Below are 23,418 nucleotides of genomic sequence, written 5' to 3'. Positions count from 1 at the left end.
CAGGCTCTGGAGCGAGTGACTTACATTTCAATACAACAAGAGCGGACAATTATTTGTTATTGCTCGGAGGCTTGAAGGGCATAGTTTGAAGTCGAAACGGAAAAGCCTCAAAAGAAAAATTGTGGATTTACAATGACATCAGAAGGTATAAAAGATAAATTCGTTAATAATTCTTTTCTGATACACCGTTCAACCTTATTGGCTGTTTTTCGAGATGTTAAGACATGAGTTAAACGGAATATGAGATGGGCTGAATTTGATGTTCTCATGCCCAGATGTAAATACGGTAAGTGTAGATTATTAACGTCTGAGTGTGGTATTGGCCCCAACACGTGCATTTTGATCAACATCCCTGCTTCTAATAGTTTATTTACTGTAATTTCCATAATCCACAACACGGTTAGGTTATTAATAATAATATATAGAACATCGCTGAGGAAAGCTTCCTGCTTGCAGATCGTAATTTGCCCACCTTCTTGTAGAGGATTAAAATTACATTTGACTTCATAGACACTGTCCATATAAAAGAATTTTCGTGAGATTAACTCCACGGTTGAGAGTAGAGTTTATAGTTCAACCTCCCCCCCCCAAAAAAAAAAAAAAATACGAGAAAAGAGTTCATATTGGGTGATGAAGAAGAGACCAATGTCTACGTCACAACAAGAATTTTATTTGAAAGCCTCGACGCAGATTTTCCACCTCATGAAATGAATATTTTCGAAATAAGACTTAATAACGGTAAAGACTATTTGTGTTTCTGTGTATTTAATAAATGTGTCAAATGAGAAGTGATTACGAAAGTATGTATTGGCTAGTACAATAGAATTTAAATGGAGAGACTGGAAAATCACGAAAAACTCTCGGTCTTGGGTTCGATACTCGAATAAGAGACCTGAATACGGGGCAAAAATCCAACTACAATTCGACGTCAGAGGGCTGTAGCCGGTGAGGAAACGGATATATAAGAATAGTGAGCATGACGGACGAGGAAGTTTAAGGAAGCAACTATACTGTTAAAGTAGCAGGCTATCTTGCAATTTGTGCAGAGGACATGCGGAAAAATCACAATAAAATCTATTACGATCGGCTGAGATTTGAATTATTGACTTCCCGAATACAATTCAAACGTTCTACGACCGAAGGTACAGCATCTGCAGTTAGCACAGTCACTAAATAATTCAACCGCTACAACATAAGGAACATGCTTGGTGATATTAATAACTAAAACGCTTTCATCTTTCTGTTTTTGAAAGATCCACCACGCCATGAAGACGAATGGAGGTAAATATCCAAGCATTCTTAACACGTAACATATCATGAATTTGTATAGGAAAAACAAAGGTAACGCTAAGTCACAAAGGTTCTGACGAAGGTGTGTTACAAAAAGCTCAACTGTTACTTTGGATGTTGTCCACCGTCTCTGGTGTACGTAAGAGAGAGGGATGCCTACTAAGACTCTCCTACCTTCACCTGGGAAAACATAAAGGAAAAATACAGTACTCATAAATGTCAAAAGGTGATCATCCAGTTACTTGCGGTTTTAAAAAATCGTTCTGTAGGCCTACATCGAAAATAGGAACACACAGAACGGCCCCAGGACGGCAATTGTGTCGGCGAGGCTTCAGAATTAACAGCCAGATATAATGTGCATTACCAACATAGAAAGTTAAACCCGACTCAAGACTAAGATTCTCGTCAGATGTCAATGAACCCGAAACATGGACAGAGTGCAGACGTGAGAAGGCCGTTCTATGTCTGTATTTCAACGTCTACGTGCGAGACAGGTCTAGACCCGTCATGCCATGATGTCACGACTCCTTTTAACTTGCACAAAAAACACAAATGTGGAAGGACAAACCATATCCTGTGGACTGGATCCACCTGTCTCAGAAAAGCAAACGTGGAGGGCTATTGGAAAACAAAAATAAACCTTCCAGGTTATATGAAGACCGGAAAATTTCTAGACCAGCTGAGTTACCATGAAGTGAGCAAATTAGTTAATAATAGCCTACCTACTTCTAGTTGGTGCACATCTGTTCATTTAAGCAGAATTCTTAAAAGCGGCATCTAGCCATTTATCATTAAAACTCTGAAGACACGTCGGGCGTAACGTAATTCCAGTTCTCACTCCAATATTAGTTTTAGAAGTTCTCTGTGCTTTAATGTCAGTCGCACTTTCGGCTGAATTCGTGTTGCCACTTCTCGGTAGCCTTAGGAACAAAAGTTTCGGGAAGAGTCAAACGGATTTCCATGAAATCCGGTGTGGACGTTATGTCACTGGAGACTGCTTCTCACTCATGCTGTTTTATTTCCAACATTCGGTAGAACCAACATGACGTATGCGTGAGGTAGCACGATTACGACCTATTAATTCGTGATCCTCGGCGCTTGTGCATCTTTTCCTTGAAAACATTGCCGGAAATATCAAGAAGCTTCCTGAAGTGTCGGTGACTCAGGGCGTGATAGTCATGGTGCGAACCGCCCGTCAGTTGGTTTAGAACTAGTTGAGAATTTATTTTGTTTGAGAACTACTAGGTGGCGACACCGAGTGGTCTGTACAGGTGCCCACAGTCAGTAGTGATCATTGCTGCCACCGTTCTTCGAAAAGCAGAATTATCAGCTTTAAGTTAGATTCCAGCATTAACAATTTGTAGCAGGCTCAAAAAGAACCCTAATAATTTTAGATATTATGTTAATCCTAAATAAACGGTAAGTAAATAAATATGTACAGAATGAAGCTAAATAAATACGTATAGAATGTAAAGAGGGTAAAACAAAGTGAATTTATCAGTAATGTTTTTTGTCATTTTCGCTTTGAAAAGTGTACAACATTTTAAAATAACTTTTACCGTAGCTGTGTTTCTGTGTTGTTCACTAGCAGGCATAACAAGAGTCTTGCGTGAACGCGTTCGTTTAAAACAGTAGTTTGTTTCCAGGTGTCAGCACCGAGCAGTCCGTGTGTAACATGCCTAATTGTACTTCGTAATAATTTTGCTAATAAGAGCTCTTTTTTAATCAGTCAAGCTCCAAGTTTTATCCATATGCGATTTACTACAATGACAGTAGGCCATTTCCTCGTAGGTAAGTTTTGTCCATTCACAGGCCTCATATCTCGTTTCTCAATAGTAAGTCAAATAAATAATAAACGAAGTTATATCAATGTACATTACAACAAAGAACAACTTAAACTGGTGTTTTATTAATTAACTAATATTATATATTGCATATTTATTAAACGAGACCAGTTAAAAAACGAATTGTTGGGAAATGCAGTTTCCAGAGCTGTAGCATATGTTTCACTTGAGTAACGTAGTGTGCACCTAGCATGGCGGCGATTGCGTGTTTTGAGTCTTAGCATTATAACAACAATTCATTGACGAATCGACAACCTTCGTTCATTTTTTGTAATCGTTTGTGACTCCGTGGGCAGGAAGGAAGGCATCGTTCATGAACGTCTCTTCCACAGAGGAGACTTCGCAGCTCTCACGAATGAGTCGTTCACTTCGACCGACTCGTTCATCAACTACACCCATCCTACTTCAGTGACGGGCGATGTTGCATCTGTCGGGCAGAGTGGATCAGCACAAGGTGGGAATTCGGGTAAGTGAAAGTCCACATGAATAATTTTAACACCAAACGGATAGTCTCAGAGTTAATGTGCTCACTGTAACATTCTTGACGAATCCTGGGTGACTCTGATTGTATATCTCGACAGAGATGGAAATCTGATTTTTGCTACTAATTGGAGCTCTTACCCCGCTCGTCACTTATTATGGTGTGGGATAGCACCTAAATGAACCCCTTCATAATCGTCGGGTTGAGGGTGAGAGTATGAGTGATAGCGAAGTGAAATAAGTCACATGTTAAATTATTTAAGAAATATCGCTTTAAAATGAATTATCGACGTCGATTATCATCTCTATACTGTAGTAGACTATTGAAATTCGCAAATTGTAAGTTATCTGTTCAGCTTTCTGACTTTTGAACTTCCTGAGTTGAGAAAAATTACTATGGCCTTCTAGTTCTCCCGTAAAATCCAACGGTCCCTTCTCCAACGTTATCAGCTGCGTCTCTGTTGCTGTAATATCCTCTTCCGCCAGTCAGTCTATCTTCTTGTTCTGCAATACCGCCTCTGTTTCTGTCATACACTGGCTGGTATCCTCTGTTGCGATCTTCATATGCTCGACCTCTGCCTCCATTATACGCTCCACGTCCTCTGTCCTCATATCCTCCACGGCTGTTGTACCCACCGCTGGTCGAGCTGTAGCCCGATGTTCCACGGTTGTCATATGGCCTTCCTCGTGGATCGCAGTACAGTTCTGAAATAAATGTCCCGGATGAAATTAGATGAGAGCAGATTAATTTCGAAGATCAATTGCTAACATTCAGTTCAGAATCTTTTGCGTTCCCGTCTGTCAAAAAACCTAAATATTATAAAAACAATAATTTTATCTGCTGTTTTATACAGACTTGAAAGTAGTCTCCCAAGTTGAGGGGAAATCATAAACTGGGGGTGACTGAGAAGAATATCTTGATCTGACAGAAAGTAACAGGAGAATGAAGATAATCGCGTAACGAGGAGCTTCGTCATATGTACTCTTCACCGAACAATGCTACACTTAAATTTGGTGCATATTTCATGGTGTGGTAAACAATGTATTTTATTATTTTTATCGAGTGATTTGGAAGGCATATTTCGGGCAACCAAAGCAAGGAGAATGGGACAAGGAAGGCATGCAAAGGGAAGACGACACATGCATACAAAATTTTATTCGGAAAATCCGAGTGATCTGCAATAAATATTACTCAGAGCGAATGAACTTAATATCAAATAAGGAATTTAAGAAATGTGTATACCTTTCTATTGTAGATGGAAACATGGTCTGATGAAGCACAACTGTTTCCCGCGTTTACAGGATTGAAGCGAAAGACTGAAAGTTCAGTTCAAAGTATAAGCTACAAAATTTGAGTTCAAAAATGTGGATCTCTGCACGCGAAATGAATAAGGAATGCAGTCCCATTAGTGCCGACGAGAACATTGTTGTCGCAATTGTTTAGTTACACTTTATTACTCACCCCGAGTATTACTGGAACTTCCTTCAGGGTTGTAATTTGGGTAATAATCTCGTAATCTCTTCTCGAGGTACAGGTCCTTGTCTATTTCATTGCCGAAATATCTGTTTCCATCATCGTAGATACGTCTAGCGTCGTAGTTCTGTTTGTCGTAGCCATGCGCGTCGTAGTCACTGCCACCGTAGAAACCAAGAGTTGCCCTCTCAGCCATCATCTCTCTTCGGATTCTGTTTCCTTCGTCCTGCTCCAGAAACGTGGCCGTGCCTCTTGGAAGTCTGAAACCTGGTTCATTTCCTGGTGAAACCGAACCCATTCTGTGAGGGACTGAAACGCTGGACCACTTTCTGTGTTTTGTACTTTATCCACAGTCTATTGTTTCTTAAAAAAATTGCAACGTTTCGTCAAGTAAAACTAGATCTACGGGATCCAAAAGAGCAGGTGTCTCCTCCTTTTTACCTACAGAAGAAGGAAAAGCCATCCGTCGAAAAGTTTTTTTTTGTAATTTTTGAGAAACTTGTAACAGAAGATGAATAAAGCCCAAAACAATTAGTCAGTAGTAATATAACACCATCGTCAAAGATATTCAAAGAATTGAATTACTGTAGTTTCTTTACTTTGCACTGGGAACATGAAAGCCCTGGTCCGTCACTCTGTCTTATGTGGATATCAGAATAACGTAGGCGTTAAAGAAGGACTGTATTCCGTGTGAAATTATTTTGTGTAGTTCTTCCCTGTCTATAATAGAATAATTACTTTATTACGACTATAAAATTCAATTACAATCAACACTTTTCATTCTTTGTTTATTGCCAAAGCCGACAACTGAAGACTACAGTCGTGCGAAATGCTGTTGATTGCTGGTACAATAACAAATTTAACAAGGTACAATTTGAGGCAAGAAATTTCGCGCCCGCGCACATTTTAAAACAGCCAAATGTTTTCAAAACTTCTTCAGAATTAATTACACGAACTAAGACCACAGATTAGACAGTTGCAGTTCACAGTTTTGCTTGTAATGTTACATAACATGTTTAGATGACTGTCACTTTGAATTATGTGAACAAAGGAGGTTCAGAAAGTAATCGTCATCGCCGTGTAACAAAAACAAAAGATGGGTGGCCGCTTGGTTCGCCTGTCGTGATGTCTGGTTACTAAAGATAACCAGTAGCAAAAGAAAAACCTCTGTGGGGATTCCCGTTGGCTTCTGCTATGTGACATTGTCAGTGGCGGATTTAACATAAGATAACTGAAGAATTGCAGAAAGTGTATCTGTAAATATAACACAGATGGACAAAATCCGACTAAAGGTTCAACATCGCGAAAAGAATGTTACGATAATATTCAAATGCAGTAAAAGTAATTTTACCCAGTCTTTATAAATGTTCAGAACTCTAGGGCTATAGAGGAAGTGATTCACTCTGTACTAATAAAATATTAATTATTAAGTGTAAGCAGATGTTTTATAAATATTAGACACACTTGCGTATTATTTATTGAAATTGCCCTTTACTATAATATATTCATTATTTTTAACCACAACATTTTGATTTTTCGGCATAATAACTTTTAAATTCTATAAATGCAACATCAAGTCTTGAATGTAACGGTAAGAAAATAATTGTGACTAAATTATTGAAATCCATCTCAGTAACTAAGTAGGATTTGAGGTTATCACAACGGCGAGTATGAAGATGGCTGTCTTCTGGGTTGAAGCGCCGTGTAGTCTGGTAGAACTTTAGCGACGTTTCAGAGGCAGCAAAGACATCTGAAACGTTGGTAAATTTATGCCAGACTGCACGTCGCTGCAACCCAGAAGACAGCCATCTTAATCTCAATAACGTCTCTATACCTGATGTGGTGGTGTGATAATGGTGGTCATCTAACACGACGGGCTAATCAATCGTGCCAGGATGTGAACGGTCTAGAACAGGGATGAGAAAACTACTTCCCATGTACGAGTATAGTACAGAGAAATGAAATCGAGAACTTTACGGAAATAAAAATGTTGGGCTCCTGGTTCATGTATTTACTACACCTGCAACTACATATAAGAAGGTCCAGTGGGACTCATTCCAGATTATATTTAATGTGTGACATACCGATTAGTGTTCAAGATATCCAGTCCGAATGAATTATCAATAATGCCACTTTTTATGTCTTCTGATGTACCTATAAATTATGTTCAAAGGGACAGACAATTGACAACTGTAGTTTCTGAAATGCTAAATTGTTTTCTCAGGCCCTCTAGCCCGCAGCCCCTCCAAATAAAGCAATTTCCCACCCCTGATTGTCCAGCTCTTATTTCGTGGATAAGACAACAAACTGGTACACAAAATGATCGAATGCGCTCATGCATGTAACAAAGCTGCCCGCTCAGCTGATCAGACACTTAGATTTGCCTTTCTACTTTCAAACCTGCAAGTTTACTGGTTTTGTTTTACACTAGGGTAATGTCTGTTTCATCCTCATTAAAATGTGACTAGGTGAATTTTACATTGACTATTTCCGTCTTCAAAACCGAGAACAAAAAGCCTGATTAACAGTCCGTCGAGTGAGTCCATGAATGAAGATTTCTGTCTTCTGGGTTGTTGCGCTGTGTAGTCTGGTCGATGTTTGCCAGCGTTTCGCAGGTCATACTGCCTCCATCATCAGGGCGATGAGTATGAAGATTTCTGTCTTCTGGGTTGTTGCGCTGTGTAGTCTGGTCGATGTTAACCAACGTTTCAGAGGTCATACTGCCTCCGTCATCTGGGCGATTCAACCTCAAATCTTACAGAGTCCATGAATTTTTGCAGAAGATTATGATTGCCGTTTCCTGAACTGTTAGTTGGCGTGTCTCCTAATAACAACTTGAGCCACTGTCCCAATTCATTGTGACCAAGCTTAATAACCTTCGCACCTAACACGTAAGATTTCCTAGGATAACTCTATTCTGGGATGTTGCGCCCAATAGTCTGGTAGAAGTTTTATCAAACTTCACGGCGCAGCATAGCAGAAGACAGTCATCTTCATACTCGCCGTGAGAACTTGAAATCTCGCGTTTATTTATATTCAGCAAGAACATTGATTCAGTTTTATAAATGCACTGAATTATATCAATTTTCAGTACCTTATCGAAAAAGTTCCTTAAATTATCAGAAATAAATTACGTAATTAATACGAAATAATGTATTTTATTAGTAACAAAAATAAAAGAATAAATGAAATCCCATAGTCTTCTCTGTTACGTTGCAGATATAAATGTGTTGTTGAGACGCCATTCACAACACCTAGAGTCCAGGGACAGACATCGCATGTTAACCGTTTTGGCCCTGCTAACACTTTGGAAAACGTGGTTCACTAGAACGTACTTCATACACTGGAACACAGCAGAACCAGTTTAAACATCCAGTATCACTACCGTTAAGGCTTGCACCTTGGCTATAAGTCGCTTTATTTCACGTCATTTTGCATCATATTAACGAACACACTGTAGACGGTTGGTATACGAAGAGACTGGAAGTTCAACGCTGGGGTCGTCACGAAAACTTACTGACGGCTGTTATGACCTTGTGCAGACGTTCCGTGAAGTATATTTTCATTATCGTAAAGTCTGTTGTAAGCTGTAATGATACATTTCTATTGTCTGATAGCATTACCATCGGAAAGCCAGCATAGCGTGTGAAACCCAGCGGCCCACACAGCCAACAGCGGTGATGTGTTCCATCAGCGTTGCGTAACACGAGGTGTACAGAACACAGTCTCAGTATTTAAGACAACGATAGTTTCTTTCGTGGTCTATTTAATACCTCGAAAACCACATCATTTTGCAGTTTGGTATACCAACAGTACAAACAGGCACAGGCATATATACCCCCCCCCCCCCCCCCCCGCCCCGGGTCCAAATGATTCCTTTATGTATGTTTCCTTAAAATACGAGTAAACATTAATTAAAGTACTAGATATTCACCAAAGTACTTGAAATCATGTTGTGCCTTATGCAAATGTGATAAGTACTCGTACGTAAAATTAATTAAAATATTTACAAATAAATGCTTAATATCTCCACAACATTTCGAAAGCAACACGTGTACAGACAGAGACCTACTGCATGTGTTGTCCAGTATTTAAAATATTTCGTCTTAATATCCGGTGCTTTTCCACAATCTTTTTATTACTTTTCGGTCGAAAAGAGAGCATGGCTGGGTGGGTCCATGGGGTGTTGGTGGTATGCCACTTTGTAGACTGAGCTAACGTAGGTGTTAAGAACTGGGCGCTTTTAAATAACTCTTTTACCATATTTTGGATTGTATGAACTTCTAACAGTTCGGCAAGTAATTCAGCTGAAGGTGTAATCCATTTGCCAATGTGTGGTCATCGTTTAATGCTATCCCAGCGGAACGGAGTTGGGAAAAGTATGAAACTGCCATGAGACAGTGATTTATATTAAGGTACGATTTCTTAATTTGCCAGAACAGACTGGAAAATCAATTGCGGTTTCAGTAAAATCTGCCAGTTGGGATATGAACCGGGCCCAAACACAAGACAAATGCTTTTACGCCACGTATGTTAAAACTCACGAATAGTGCAACAAAAATGTTGTGATTAGCTCAAGCCGTATAACCGGCCGTAATCCTGAAAAGGACAGTAAATATTTTACAAATTGGAAAATATTAGGGACATGTAGTTCACGTAGCGATTGAGACATCCATTTCAAGCTTGTAGTAGCATGATAATATTAAAATGGGTGTTACAGAAATGGGGCGTCATAGTTTGTGTATAATTGACTCAGGATAGGGACCAGTGGAATGTTACTGTGAACACGGTAATGGACCTTTGGGTTCCATGAAAAAGAAAGTTGAAAATTTGATTGGTCTGCTAAGCAAGAGAGACCCTGGACCGCGAACTAATAGAAACATTATCGTGATTAGCGCCGTTGTTCTGGAAGTAACGATTGTCTTATCTACTGAAGATGTTTGTCTTCTGATTTGTTGCGCAGTGTAATCTGGTAGAAGTTCGCCGACGTTTCAGAGGCAACTGCTGCTTCCATGATCGCTCTGATGATGGAGGCAGCAAACACCTCTAAAACGTCGTGTACTGCTACCAGATTACACTGCGCAACAACTCAGAAGACTGACATCTCTTCGTACTCGCCACCGTGAGAACCTCAACTCTCATTTTGTCTATAGTTTACAGCTCGCAGATTTAAATCAGATGTTGACAAATGGACATCTGGACAGTGAAGGTTTTTGTGCCTTCATCTTGAAGTCTGCGTGACAACCCGGATGATCTGCGTCATGGTGTGATGTAGTAAAAGTCACCAGACAATAGGACAAGTTGTTGCTGAATCACTTTTGTGTTATAATTATGCAACAAGCGCAATTAAAGACACTTCACGCCAAACTGTTCTGGCGAAATAATACATAATTCTGAGATCTCAAAGAATATTTCACGACAAATAAAATGTACGGCAAAATTTACATGAAGCACATATAATAAAAATATGTGACTCAATGCTAAGATCTGTTGTGAGAGGGTACAGCAGATGTAAGCTACTGTTTTGCATCGGTATCGTGTTTAAAACATTGCTTGTTCACGGAGCAGGGTCCATCTTGAGAAAGTGACAGTCGCTCAACTGTTTAAGAAGTTCCCCGTCCTTTTAGAATTCTGAAGGTTCATTACAGTGTTCACAAAAACCGGCTACCTTGCCCCATACCGAGCCACTGTGTCACTGTTATTTCAGCGATTTCTGCGCGTGACTTCTAGTGAACTTAATATGTGGGGCAAATTATCGCTTTACTGATGTCACGGAAAGATGAATGATTAACCGGAGGGTGTAAAAAGCATAGAATTTATTTCAACAAGACCTGTCTGTTAGATCATATTTACATAATTGTGATGTTCTGCCTTTGTCATCTCAAGGAAGCAACATATTACATGACAGAATTGACAATTATGCAAGTAGGCTTTATCTTGTCTAAACGAACTTTGTGGGTTAGAACCTTTCCAAAGTAAGTGTAAGTGTATGTATGTTTCTGTACGGAAACATCTTACGTGATGTGTGACGGAGGCTAAAGGACCTTGAGGAGGTGCTGAAATGAACTTACCTCTGTACGGAAGCGAGGTTATTGTCACAGCTTGCATACATCCGCAGAAGAACAGGATGACTCCAGCACACTTTTAAGGGAAAGCAAACAGACACGTTAGTATTTCGTGAGTTCATTTTACAATAGAAAGTCGACTGTTATTTTGAGTTCAAGGATGTTGTTCTGTGGAGTTCCTGAGAATAGGAGAACTTCCATACCTTGTTCCTTTGTATTGGCAGTTGTTACGAAGTACTCCACTGAATGCTACAAGCACAAAGCTTCAGTTTAAAAATTGACATTTTTCTACCAGAGAAATTGAGACAGTCAGTTCTGCTGAACAAATATTTATTCCACCTATAAACATGATTTTAATGTCTTCCCCGTCTACACAGCGCACTAATAAGGTATCCATGTTCATCAACATTTACGGATTAGGTCTTGCGGTCTGTTTTAATTTAGAATTACTTTCGTAGCGTAACAGCCCTCTGAGTGACAAAGCCTACTAGCTGGCTGCTGGCCTCATGATCACATGCCTAAGAAGAGGTGAACGATCATCCAACCAGATATAGGGTGACGTGTGGTCAGCACGCTTATGAAATTATTAATCGGTTTAGACATTTGGCAGGACTCGTCGAAAGGCCTTTGGTTTCACAGGACAGCACAACACAGAATGACGGATGTCCGATGTCTATGCCTTGAGCGGGATTTTAACCCGCGATCTGAGTATCCAAGCGGCCAAAACCCATGCCTCAGACCGCACGTGAATGATAATGTATATAAATAAAAGATAACAAAAACAGCAAAATTAAGTAGCAATAAATTAATGTGGGCCTACACGACATAAACTGTAGAGAAAAACCTGTTAATAAAATCCTTTCTCGAACGCAAGGCTCTCTTCACTAAAAGAATGTCCGTGGTCCTTAGAATTAGCGAAAAGCAACGTAAAATTACTTCTAGAAAAAAAAAGCTAAACGCAGAAATGAGGAGCAGTGGAGATTCCATGCTTGAATATTTATTATTATGTGATCTTTTTCTCTACTCTGCTACAAAGAACTTATCTGGGACGGAGAACCTCTGTCACAACGGGGGAAAAAGTGTAGCCGGACTGCGGGAAAGAATCCCGAAAACTTTAATAAATGGAATGCATAACAAATAAGAAAGAAAACTACAAATATGTTCTTCTTTGTAATGATATGATGAAGTCTACATATGTAACACGAATTGATTTCTGTCATAAATTCATATAATTTGCGTTATTTTTGTACTCTGCCTCCGGTAATTTTTATGAAGTTAGTGGAACTAATATGAGATTGGGATATCGATTCATCTGAATTTGTAAAAAGCCGAAATCAAGGCACGTACTATCCCGTCATATGCTTTAATGGACAAACGAAAGCTATAATCCGGTCTCTTACCTTACGGTTTTCAAATTTCATATCATCCCCTTTCATTTGATCACCCTACTAATATTTGGTGAATAATACGAATTATTAAGCTCCTCATACAACGTTTTACATCCTCTGTTACTTGCTTCCTCGTAGAATCCAATATTCTCCTCGGTAATCCTCTTTTCACAAGTACCATCAGTCTGTGTTCTTCACGTCTTTTAAGAGATCAAGTTTCGCTTTTATGAAAAGAAGAAGCCGGTAAAATAATAGCTCTGTATATTTTGTTCTTTGCACTTTTAGATATGAGCTGGGAAGATAAAATATTCTGAATTAACAGCAACAAACACTGCCTATGAATAACAGTTTCAAATATAACAAGTATAGAACTGAAGTTCTGAAATGATGTTTCCCGTAAAATTTGAACACCATTTAATGTCTACCCACGGCTTATACGTACACACGTTTACTTTCATAGCCTACCTGAATCCCAGCAGAAGAAATATCCATATCTACTCCACGTTCTTGAACGCACTGCCAGCACCTCACCGCTGTCGCAGCTTCTTAAATAACAACACGCAAGGTTGATTCTTACAGAACATATCCACTATTGGCTCACCACCGTCAAATTATTCCCGCCTGAAAAAAGAATTATTCATTGTTCACCTTCAACGGATGGATTCTTGTATACGTGGTACTATTTTCATTGGCCTAATGTCGAAATTTCCCTGCGTTTTACACAGAATAATTGTCAGCGTCTACGATCTGCCCCTCCCTGCGGTGTGTGTGTTGTCACCGAGGTCTTAATGAAAACACCGGAACACAATGGAAGCCTTTATCACACGGATGTGTCCGTAAGAAGTTTGCGACACAGCTTTTCTGCGGAACTAACGACATATTTATTACACACTGTTTACATAAAAATTATTAAAAGGGCATCTTCATGATTCTGTTTTTATTCTCCCTCCTTTTATACAGGGTGATTCAAAAGGTTAGGATCAAACTGAAGGAGCGTATAGAGGGACTCTGAGAGAACAACTTTCGAATAGGAATCCATGTCCTCCGAAGTTATCCTGTCAGTCGAGGCCATTGAAGGTAGGGAATTCTGATAACATACCGCTGAAATAATTCGTTTGTAAGATTGCTAATGTAGTTCTTGTACATTAATAAAAAACAAAATTAAGCTAGTAGGAGAATAGCAAAGTAAGTTTATTTCAGCGGTATGTTATCAGACTTCCCTACCTTCAATGGCCTCGACTGACAGGATAACTTCGGAGGACATGGATTCCTATTCGAAAGTTGTTCTCTCTGAGTCCCTCTATACGCTCCTTCAGATTGGCCCTAACCTTTTGAATCACCCTGTATAGCCCGAAAGTTAATTAACGTATACACAAGCCACTACCGGTCTCTATCAGCCATATGAATTCGATTCACACCCTAAACATTATTTACATTTGAATAATTTCATATTCTTCCGTTTCCATCTACGTCTTCTGACTAAACTCTTTCCTTTAGGTTTCCAACCATCATTAACAAAGAGACACAAAGACAGAATGTTATAGAATACCGTGGTGGAGTCTATGACACTGTTCTTATTTATAAGCTGATAGTCGCGTAGCTGATTAAAAAATCCCCCGCATTTATGGACTTCGGAAGTTATTACACTGTTCACAAGGGAAATTCGGGTAAGTCACTGCAACCAGGCCTGATAAGATGGACTCACACCACACCCTCACTATTTTTCTAGTATGTGGTTTAATACAATCGCTCCTTTCGAAGCCTACGTCTGTCAATGGAATCTTCCGGCTAAAATTGTGTATGCAATACTTGTATCTGCTCCTGCACGTTATGCCAGTGGATCTGAACACCGTAATACTATTTGCTGAAAAATGCAAATTGTAAAGGTCACTGGCGTTCGCGAAATATATGGATGCTTTGCTCGACAGATCTGATCTGTGTATACTCGTATTGTCTGCAGCCATGCGTTATGAGTTAATGATGTAGGAGCCATATTTCACACCACAACTGTGCAGTCTCAGGGTTTTATAAATTACAAGACGTGGGAGTAACATGATGTGATTTTAATAACAGAGCTGTGCATTACATGGTAAAGCAGTTTACAGTGCATGTAGAACAAGTGTAGACCAAGAATCATTTAGGCAACTTCACGATAATATTGATACAACAAGAAAGTGACGTGACTAATTATACGCTTTCTTATACTAGTATGTGAAACCCAGCATTAACAGCGTTGTGTTGAAAACGGATAATGAAATAAAAAACTTACTAACAAGCTTCAAACTTAAACACAATTAACAAGTAACAAAATCAAGGAGTAATGTATGAGTTTGGGGGTATAAATCATATTAACTACAGTTATATTTTAGCATACATTACTCCAGTTGTAACAATATTTTCTTTAGTAATGTCTGGATATATTTATCGTAACAGAAGCTAAAGTTGTCACAAGATCCAGTGTACCTTGTGTTTTTACAGTCTGCGTCAAACACGAGATTACCTGTCCCGAAAAATCTGAATGTGCAAACATTTATTAAGAAATATAATAATAACCGGACTAAAATAATAGTCGACTATTTGTCTAAGGTCGCGATTATCAATTCTGAATAGGTTTGAGGGAAATATTTTCGTTTAATACCTGGAAAATTCATTGCTTTAAAGTGTATTATTCCTTAACAGTGAGAAGAAAATTTCGAATATTTTATTCTGTAGAAAATTGTGGGATTGCAATAGAGTGAAAAACAATAAAAAGGAAAATGTCATTAAATATGTATTAAATTAAATCTAATAATTTGAAAATGTCCTGATCGGTCATTGTAGGAAACGGAACAAAAAAACAAAGACATCATTAGACGAATATTGTTGGTAATAATCAGAAATTCGAAAATTCTATATCGATTCCTGTGCTCACTGAATGGTTGACGGGGAACTATAATGAAATTTTGTATCCTACATTATGTATTTTGGAAATGTAATTCAAATTCCTGACATGAAAGTTATCTTGCCATTACGTTCTGTATTTTGAATAAGATAGTTTACGCAACTAGCGAAATGTTTGCTCTTTAACGTGCATGTTTTTGAGTAGAAGCCAAGAGATGGTCATGGTTGACTTAATTCGCGAAAAAAGTTTCAAAGTAATTAAGAAAAAAGTTTGAAAGCGTGGGTGCAATTCAGAAAGCACACCGCTTGCATTTTTTCTGTGATATATCACAGCTTCAAAAACGCGTTCGGCGAGAAATATAAAGGGAAATTGTTGTTTCATAAAGAAGAGTGTTCCGATTTCATGAGGCTGGATTGAGTGAAAAAACTGACGACGCAATATTTCATGGTACTCTAGAGCATGACATACACGAGGAACACTTCAAGCAGGAATGCGATCAACAGGTTTCCAGTGAAGTGTCCGCTCCTGTTCACTTCGTTGATTTCGTTGGCGCTGGTATCGTACTTGATTTTCCATCTCGGGTCTTCCGGAGCTTCGCCCCCTCCCCAGCCGGAGCGCCATCCCGGCAACGTTCGCGTCTTCTCGTGCGAGAACTCCTGGTGATCGTATGATTCCTGGCGTCTCATGCTTGTCGAAGTGCCATAGCTTTTTTCACTCTCCTGGCCGTACTCCTGCTTGTCAGGACCTCCGTAATCGTTTTGCAGATTGGGAGGATTCTTTGGGACGTCGTATCCTCCAATTGCATTTTTCCCATACTCGAACAGTGTAGGGATGTTCGGAGGATCGAACCCAGTAGTTTTGTAATTGTCTAGCCCTGTGATATCTGGTGGCATGCCGGAGACGTCATGGGTTCCACCCGAGATGTCCTCAAGTGGTTTCGTGCTCACATCTGCAGCTTTGTTTCCTGTTGTTACGTCTGTTTGGACAACGCAATCTGTGGATCGCCCCGACCGTTCCACGGATTCAATTATATCTTCCTGAAAATTTAAATAGAAACCTGAGAATTACACCCATAACATTTGTTTGCGAATAATTAAATTAGGATTTGAGGTTCTTATGGCGGCAGCAAGGACTTAAACAGCATTAATTAACTGATGTTTGTGATGCAGAAGTGTTGTGGTCTTTGAGGTTAGAAGTGGATTTTTAAACACTGTTTAGATGAGCTTCGGGCACGAAGGATTAAATTTGTAGTCAGTCTGACTGCAAAACCTTATTCAGTAACTCTTCTACGGTGTGAGCATTTTCTTATTACACGAATGTCTTACGTCTTTCCGTATCTGCTCGATCTCATAGTTCCTGTCGTCGCCCAACTTCACGTTCTCCGAGAAGCAGCGAACCTTCTTGTGCTGGGTCACCGGCCCATCGGAGCTTCTAGACGTCTCGGGCCAGGACACCGAGTCAAGCGCAGATCCCAACTCGCCAGTAACCAATAAAATAACAAATTATATCAGCATCGGGCAAAAAGCAGGCAATTGAAACATTTATTGTCTCCGAATATTTATATTTCAAAACCGGCGACATTTCAAAATTTCACGGCCACGAGTAAGAAGGTGTCTACATAGCGCAACATTAAAAAATAGTCATCTTCTGATTTAAGCTTGTGACGCAGTTTGATGAATTGAAAAATGCAATAACATCTAAATTTAAGCTTCTTAAAATCTTATTATCAGTACCACTCCTAATGACAAAATATTAAATGATGTATTTCAGTGAAGTTGCGTACGAACTTCACATTAAACCAACGTTTCTAGAGCGGATAAGACAGAAATATCCTTCACATTTTCTATGAAATGGAAGAAGTGTTCATGAGTACGGGATGCGACACATAAGTTTTTGACTGAATATGAAAGAGACAAACGGCGACCGTGTGCGACGTGTTTAGTGAAAGCAACAACCCAGTTCCACATCAGAGATTCATAGGTCAGGTTGACGAGGATTTCAACACTTATTTCTGACGAATTAACATGGATTTAGTGGAAATTAAATACACTTAAATCTTTCATGGAAGAAGGAAAAACTCTGTAGAAGATTCTTGAACTTAAAGGAATGTGGAGGTAACACCCTGATGTCTGTCAACTTTAATCAGGCATAAATGGGAATGTATGAATTAATATTATAGTTTTTTTCTAGAATTCCTCAAAATACGACAAAAATACATTAAGTGGGATTTTAAGTTCTCATGGCGGCGAGTGTGAAGATGACTACTATCTTCTGGATTGTTGCGCCGTGTTGGCTGGTAGAAGATTACAGATTTTGCAGATGTGCTTGCTGCCTTCATAATCAGGGTGATCGTCATCTCTGAAACGTCGGTAAACTTGTACCAGACTACAACCCAGAGGACAGCCGTTTTCAAAATACATGGATTACGAAAACTGATCAGGCCACATTTAACTCGTATATTTAACTTAGTTGACCGACAATTAATTTTGAAGTTATTTAACATTGCTGTTTAGGCCGTATAGGCTGTATAGCGTTAAGATGAAATGGGAAAATAATCACAGATAGTCAGCAGGTAAAGATCTGGAAACAGATGGTCGTGGTTTGTTTCAAAGTAAGTAATAGACGGGCCGAATAAACGTAGGCTGCCTGCATAACACCGTTTGACAATCACATTGTATGTGAAAACTTAACAGGGGTTAGTACTGCAGTGTGTAAACTCAGACACAAATAAGTTTGAATACGTTGTCTTGGAATAAGTCTGAGACTAGCTCAACCGGGGGGGGGGGGGGGGGGGGGCAACAGATACGATTTTTACCTTCTTTTACAACCACCTTTTACCTGAACACGGAAGCCGAATCCAGCTTTCGAAACGTTGTAGTTTTATGATTTTATAGTTTAGATGATGGAAAATCCCCCCCCCCCCCCAAAGGAAACCATTTTTCCTAATGTAACGCACCATTTTCACAAACATTCTAACTTAAACCAAATTATAAAAATCAAGACGATCTAAAATTTCCAGAGTTCGTTGTGTTAACAACACATCATCGTCACAAACCTTTAAATTTAATAAAAACCAAATAAGTTTCATTCATTTATAATAACATGCGATTGCAACACCGAAAATACTGTCTACAAGTTACACTTTTCAATTACTTATGTTATGCTGTACAAGAATAACATCAATGAATATTGTTAATATCGAAGTTAGAATTCTTTGTTGGAGTAAAGAATGTTTAGAAAAAATTGCAAAATCATGAAACATTTTACGCCTAGTAAATTTTTTCTACATTCTTAAAGTTTTATAGATAATTAAAAAATGAATTTGTATGCTGTTATTTCGTGATTCGTGAACCTTTACTCTAATTTTGATCAAATTTTGCTCATTCACTATGCTGTTTTAAGCCATTTATGACAGCATTATAAGTTAGTTAGTTAGTTAGTTAACAGCGAACGTGCCAGAACTGTTACGCCAAGTGTATATTTCGTAATTTGTTATACTAATTCTACTTGCAGTGAATAAGTAGTCTGTTTCTAATGTCCTCTCTCGTTCTTTTACTTCTGTTCTCTTTAATTTTCTGTAACACTCGCGAGAGAGGACTACGTTGAATTGTCTATCTACAAACATTTATGCAATACCTTAACATATTTCTTAAAGACCTCTTCGTCACTGTATAATCTTACTTATTTCAGTAATTTGCTTCATAGTGACAATAATGATTTGGTATGCGTTAAATCTTCGGTTTTACAAAATAAAGTAGTCAAGTACTGTATAATTCTGAGTCAAACTGGAAAAATAGTTTTTGATTACAAGCATAAAAGTAGCGAAAAACAGATAGTAAGATCGGATTTGCTACTTCATGCTGATATTGTGCACAATTAGGCATGGGTCCATGAAACTCGCGTGTTGTGAACCATGACTTACCGCTCAACTCTTGCAGTAGAAACAGAAGAAAGCAGAGAACAGGCAAGCGCTGGCGCTGTGGAACAGAGTAACTGTGGTTACACACTCAGCATAAGCTTTCTAAATTTGATTTGCATTCCGAAATTCCATTCAAGACATTTGACTTATTAAATTACGTTTTCTAGATGTTCAACAGTCCTGTTATTATTCTTTTAAAAAAGAGTATACTACACACTCGCAGGTACTTACAATGTTGTTTTAGAATTGTCGTACTTCATCGGCCTTATAGCAATTTATTACAGATACAAAAGTTTTGTTTCCAATACAACTCATTCGTTACGTAGCTTCTTACACTACATACTAGGCCTATATGAACAGCAGTGCATTCAAAAAGTACTGTTCCTTGGAATTCGTTAAATATTGAAGATTTCTGTCTTCTGGGTTGTTGCGCTGTGTAGTCTGGTCGATGTTAACCAACGTTTCAGAGGTCATACTACCTCCGTCATCAGGCCCTGCAGTATGACCTCTGAAACGTTGGTTAACATCGATCAGACTACACAGTGCAACAACCCAGAAGACAGAAATGTTCATACTCACCGCTGTGAAAACCTCAAATGTTACATCGTTAAATATTACCACGACAACGAATGTTATAGATCTCAATGAGACATATTTCAGTCCATCCCCCAGTAATGCATTTTACTGCGACTTAAAGAAAACAAGAAACGTCTTATAGGAGGAAAAATTCAGTCGTAAATATGACCTTTGTGATAACATTTAAAACACTTTTGCGACTTTTTGTGAAACCAGAAATCAGTAATTTGTAAGTGTTTATCTTGAAATAAACACGAGACTTATGCAAACGTTCGAAAGAGCAAAACTGGCGCCACTTAATGCAGGAACTCAAAATTTTTCAACAAGAGTTACCTTTAAAAAAATGCGCTGATGTTATTAAGAACACACTTCACGAAATCAGAAAACAAATAGGGGCTACATAGTCTACGAACCATTTCAAATAAATTTTTGGTCGTTCAGAAGCACAACAAAATTATCGTGTGAATACGTGTTTGAGAAAATATTTGATTAAGATATAATAATTATTAGTATTATTTTCTAATTCTTGGGAGAAACTTATTGTCCAACATGTCTACCTACAAATTCTATTATGTTAAATTCGTCGGATATAACCTCCGAGTTTGTAACTGTTGACTTATAAAGAATACTACATGCTTCATTTTTAAGAATGTTTATAATCTATATTCATAATAAGTATTATATTCTTAGGGTTAATGACCCATTAGTTATTACTTTCATACTGAGAGGGAAAGCAAAACATTTTCGCATTGCCACCATGTTGTACAAATACATTGCCTTAAATATTTGCATAGTTAAAAGTTCTATTATCGTACAGAACTTCACGAATCTGCACTAAATTAGGCTAATGTCGCTCCCACCTCACAAGTTCGCGTGTCTACCATATTGTTATTACTAATTGTAGGAATTTAAAAAGTACGAGTTTGGAGTGACCTTTAATGGCATGAAAGTTTGCAAAATATCCTGAAAACTAATAAACTGATTCAGTAGTTTAAAAGCATGGTGGTCCCATGGGTAGCGTTGTCCTTGAGAAGATAACAGTGGCTCAAGCAGTTTATTCTCCATTTTTTATAGAACTCGAAGTCACTACTTTTTTACCCTTCAAGAAAATTGACAGGAAAAATTTTCAGTTGTGCCTACGTTATATGCTAATATCTAACTTCTATGGTTTTTGAAATGTGACATTTATTTTAAGAATAACTTTAAAAAATGTTTAAGTCTCAGCGTCACGAAAAGTAGATTTATTTTGGACCAATACAGACCAACCGAAATATAGCAATTATGGTGCTTATTCTCAATGTTACATTTCGTCAGAATTCATGCAGTTGTTTCGGAGAAAAAAATTCCAAACTGACATGGAAATGTCCCCATTGCGAGTTAATATTACACACTTGCGCGAAAAACATATGAAATACTTTGGAAGCTAAAATGTAGACACTACACACATATGAATAAGCATACACAGCATTTATAATTCGTTATCATGTTTTATAATGAATTATACAGTTACAACCATTCTGTTCACAGACTGCCGTGTAGTTGCCGTTGGAAATGCATTTGTTGTTCTGAACGTCTGTAAATTAAAATTTTATTCTGTAAGATTTGAGGGTTTTTTATTCGCTTATGTCGAGTTCAAAAGCAATAACTGAAACTTTAGAAAAGAGACCATGACATTCGTAAAGATTCAAATTGTATTTAACTTGGCTAAAACTTTTGTGACTCAGTATTTTGGTATTATATACGATTCGATGTTACTAATGCCATCTACAGGTACCAGTGTTTATATAATTTTAATTTTATATGGCTGCAATCAAAACACTTGTAGTACTGAAACTAGTCTTCATTCGATTATGTTATATACCTTTTTGTTAGCAGAATAATCACTATTTGTACAGTATCAGTTATTGAATGTCAACTAATAGCAAACGTAAACCTCCCTCTTTGATACCTTGGTTGCACGTAAAGGACGAACTTACAACCGGTTTAACAATGGCAGAGGAAGGGCGTGTTTCTGGACGAGGTTTCGATGAGTTCTGTTCCAAGGTACAGAACAACTGAATGAAAGGCAGAGCACCGTAACTGGATAACACGTGATTAAGAATTGAACGGACATTATGTCAAAGTGTGGTGAATATTTTCACTGCACTAAAAATAAACAAACCGGCACATCTGTAAATACTGTATTCAGTGAAATATAATTTCAAAAAAGCCTCTGCCTTCTTCACTTAATCTGTACTTCATGTACTCACACGATGATGTAAGCGAGTCATTTCTTGCCCTATTTCATGACATGCCACTTACTCACTGTTCACAACTGATCCTAAATCCCGTCAAGCGCTGCTATATATACCGAGCATGTTTCTTTTTAACTGATTTAACGTTCCTGTTGTTTTCTCTTTTTGTTCCGCATGATTCGTGGCATTATTACGAACCAACTAGGCTACACTTGCCTCATTCTTCCTTTTCGTTAATTCGGATTAAACGGGACTCATTCTTTACTGGTCCAGCGTAGCACACTCTCACTTGTAACCTGAAAATGAGTGTGGGCAGTTATGTCAGAGTAATGTACAAAGGATTAGTGATTCAGAATTTTCGTATCGAAAAAAAAAATACGACTCTAAAACTTAGGAATGTCAGGATTTATCGACTTGGTACAAAGTGCGTACTGAACCTCGCGTTGTAGCAGTTGGTAGTCTTGCTTTGTATACTGGAGGTCTCCCGTTCAAAACTCCGTCGGGAGACTTGACACCCTGAATTTGCAGCATCACTTCGCTTCTACATAACAAGTGGATAGTAGGCCTGTTAAATAAATTCATCTCAGCTTAGGTTTTATTAACCTAACATGCGCTGAAACAGGGCACATGATTCATATTTCAGTCAGTTAAAAGTAAGGCATCATCATGACTCGTGTACATTACTGTGTATAAACGCGAAAAACAATATTACAAGATTGGACGTGTTTACTCTTTGGAGTACACTGACGTTCCAAAAGTGTTCTTCACGCCACATCACGTAGGTCATTTTTGCGCCGTAGTTATTCTTTCCCTAATATGATCCGAGGCCGCTGTTGTACAACAAACACTCGGTCATGCAGGTTGCTTACCCCGCAGGAAAATTCGCCAGACATACATACAACTTCATAAGATTTTCTTCGCTCACTCTCAAGCATAAGGGACACCCCACCCCAAAAACAATGCTGAACGTGGGATCGTCATTTCTGGCTCCGGTGGGTCGGTAAGACAGTGTTGTATTTTTCGAAAATTTTGGATGAAGGAATTATTGCCACTCCGGCCAACAGAGGAAAAACATATGGGAGCCACTTGAAGTAATTGCATAGAGACAGCTTATTCGTTATACAAGGCAAGATGTAGCACGATAAAAATGCTCACTGAAACATATGCTTTGGTTTCTGTACACATGGAATACCAACCCATGGGCCGATCTCAAAATAAATACCCCTTACTACTCACACAGACCAACCGCCTTAAACCCAACCCAGCC

General features: G+C 38.5%; 2 protein-coding genes and 1 long non-coding RNA gene across 4 annotated transcripts; 1 reads left to right on the top strand and 2 right to left on the bottom strand.

The window, feature by feature from the left end:
* Positions 1-3,177: 3,177 nt before the first annotated feature.
* LOC110827674 (uncharacterized) lies at positions 3,178-13,313 on the bottom strand. Of its 2 annotated transcripts, none has more exons than XM_022059530.2 (4): positions 13,007-13,313; positions 11,160-11,229; positions 5,077-5,355; positions 3,178-4,319 (listed from the first exon to the last, which is right to left on the bottom strand). In XM_022059530.2, exons 1-4 carry the CDS (start codon positions 13,031-13,033, stop codon positions 4,009-4,011), a joined length of 687 nt encoding a protein of 228 aa, XP_021915222.2. In that variant the 5' UTR covers positions 13,034-13,313; the 3' UTR covers positions 3,178-4,008. The 2 variants fall into 2 exon arrangements, with proteins under 2 accessions (XP_021915222.2, XP_021915221.2); XM_022059529.2 differs by having other exon boundaries at positions 5,077-5,367; positions 13,007-13,312.
* Positions 3,315-18,221, top strand: LOC147873278 (uncharacterized). Its single transcript, XR_015536018.1, has 2 exons — positions 3,315-3,600; positions 16,776-18,221. It is a non-coding gene; the product is annotated as an uncharacterized LOC147873278 (long non-coding RNA).
* LOC147873277 (uncharacterized) lies at positions 14,590-22,399 on the bottom strand. Its single transcript, XM_087352169.1, has 4 exons — positions 22,167-22,399; positions 19,346-19,399; positions 16,748-16,903; positions 14,590-16,459 (listed from the first exon to the last, which is right to left on the bottom strand). Exons 1-4 carry the CDS (start codon positions 22,185-22,187, stop codon positions 15,875-15,877), a joined length of 816 nt encoding a protein of 271 aa, XP_087208295.1. The 5' UTR covers positions 22,188-22,399; the 3' UTR covers positions 14,590-15,874.
* Positions 22,400-23,418: the final 1,019 nt, after the last annotated feature.

The sequence above is a fragment of the Zootermopsis nevadensis genome, unplaced genomic scaffold, assembly GCF_977971745.1.
Source record: "Zootermopsis nevadensis isolate Lab colony 2312 unplaced genomic scaffold, Znev_1.0 Znev_ptg000020l, whole genome shotgun sequence".
In the NCBI taxonomy this organism is placed as follows: Eukaryota; Metazoa; Arthropoda; class Insecta; order Blattodea; family Termopsidae; genus Zootermopsis; species Zootermopsis nevadensis.
Note: the sequence above shows the minus strand (reverse complement) of the source record. Positions and strands in the feature narration are given on the sequence as shown.

Coding starts and splice junctions, on each gene's coding strand:
- LOC110827674 (XM_022059529.2), bottom strand. CDS start 13,033: ATGGATATTTCTTCTGCTGGGATTCAG. Junction 11,230..13,006: donor TTTCTTCTGCTGGGATTCAG/GTAGGCTATGAA, acceptor TTCCCTTAAAAG/TGTGCTGGAGTCATCCTGTT. Junction 4,320..5,076: donor AAGTTCCAGTAATACTCGGG/GTGAGTAATAAA, acceptor CATTTATTTCAG/AACTGTACTGCGATCCACGA.
- LOC147873277 (XM_087352169.1), bottom strand. CDS start 22,187: ATGACTCGCTTACATCATCGT. Junction 16,904..19,345: donor TTCTACTGCAAGAGTTGAGC/GGTAAGTCATGG, acceptor TTATTGGTTACT/GGCGAGTTGGGATCTGCGCT. Junction 16,460..16,747: donor TCGAGCAGATACGGAAAGAC/GTAAGACATTCG, acceptor TTAAATTTTCAG/GAAGATATAATTGAATCCGT.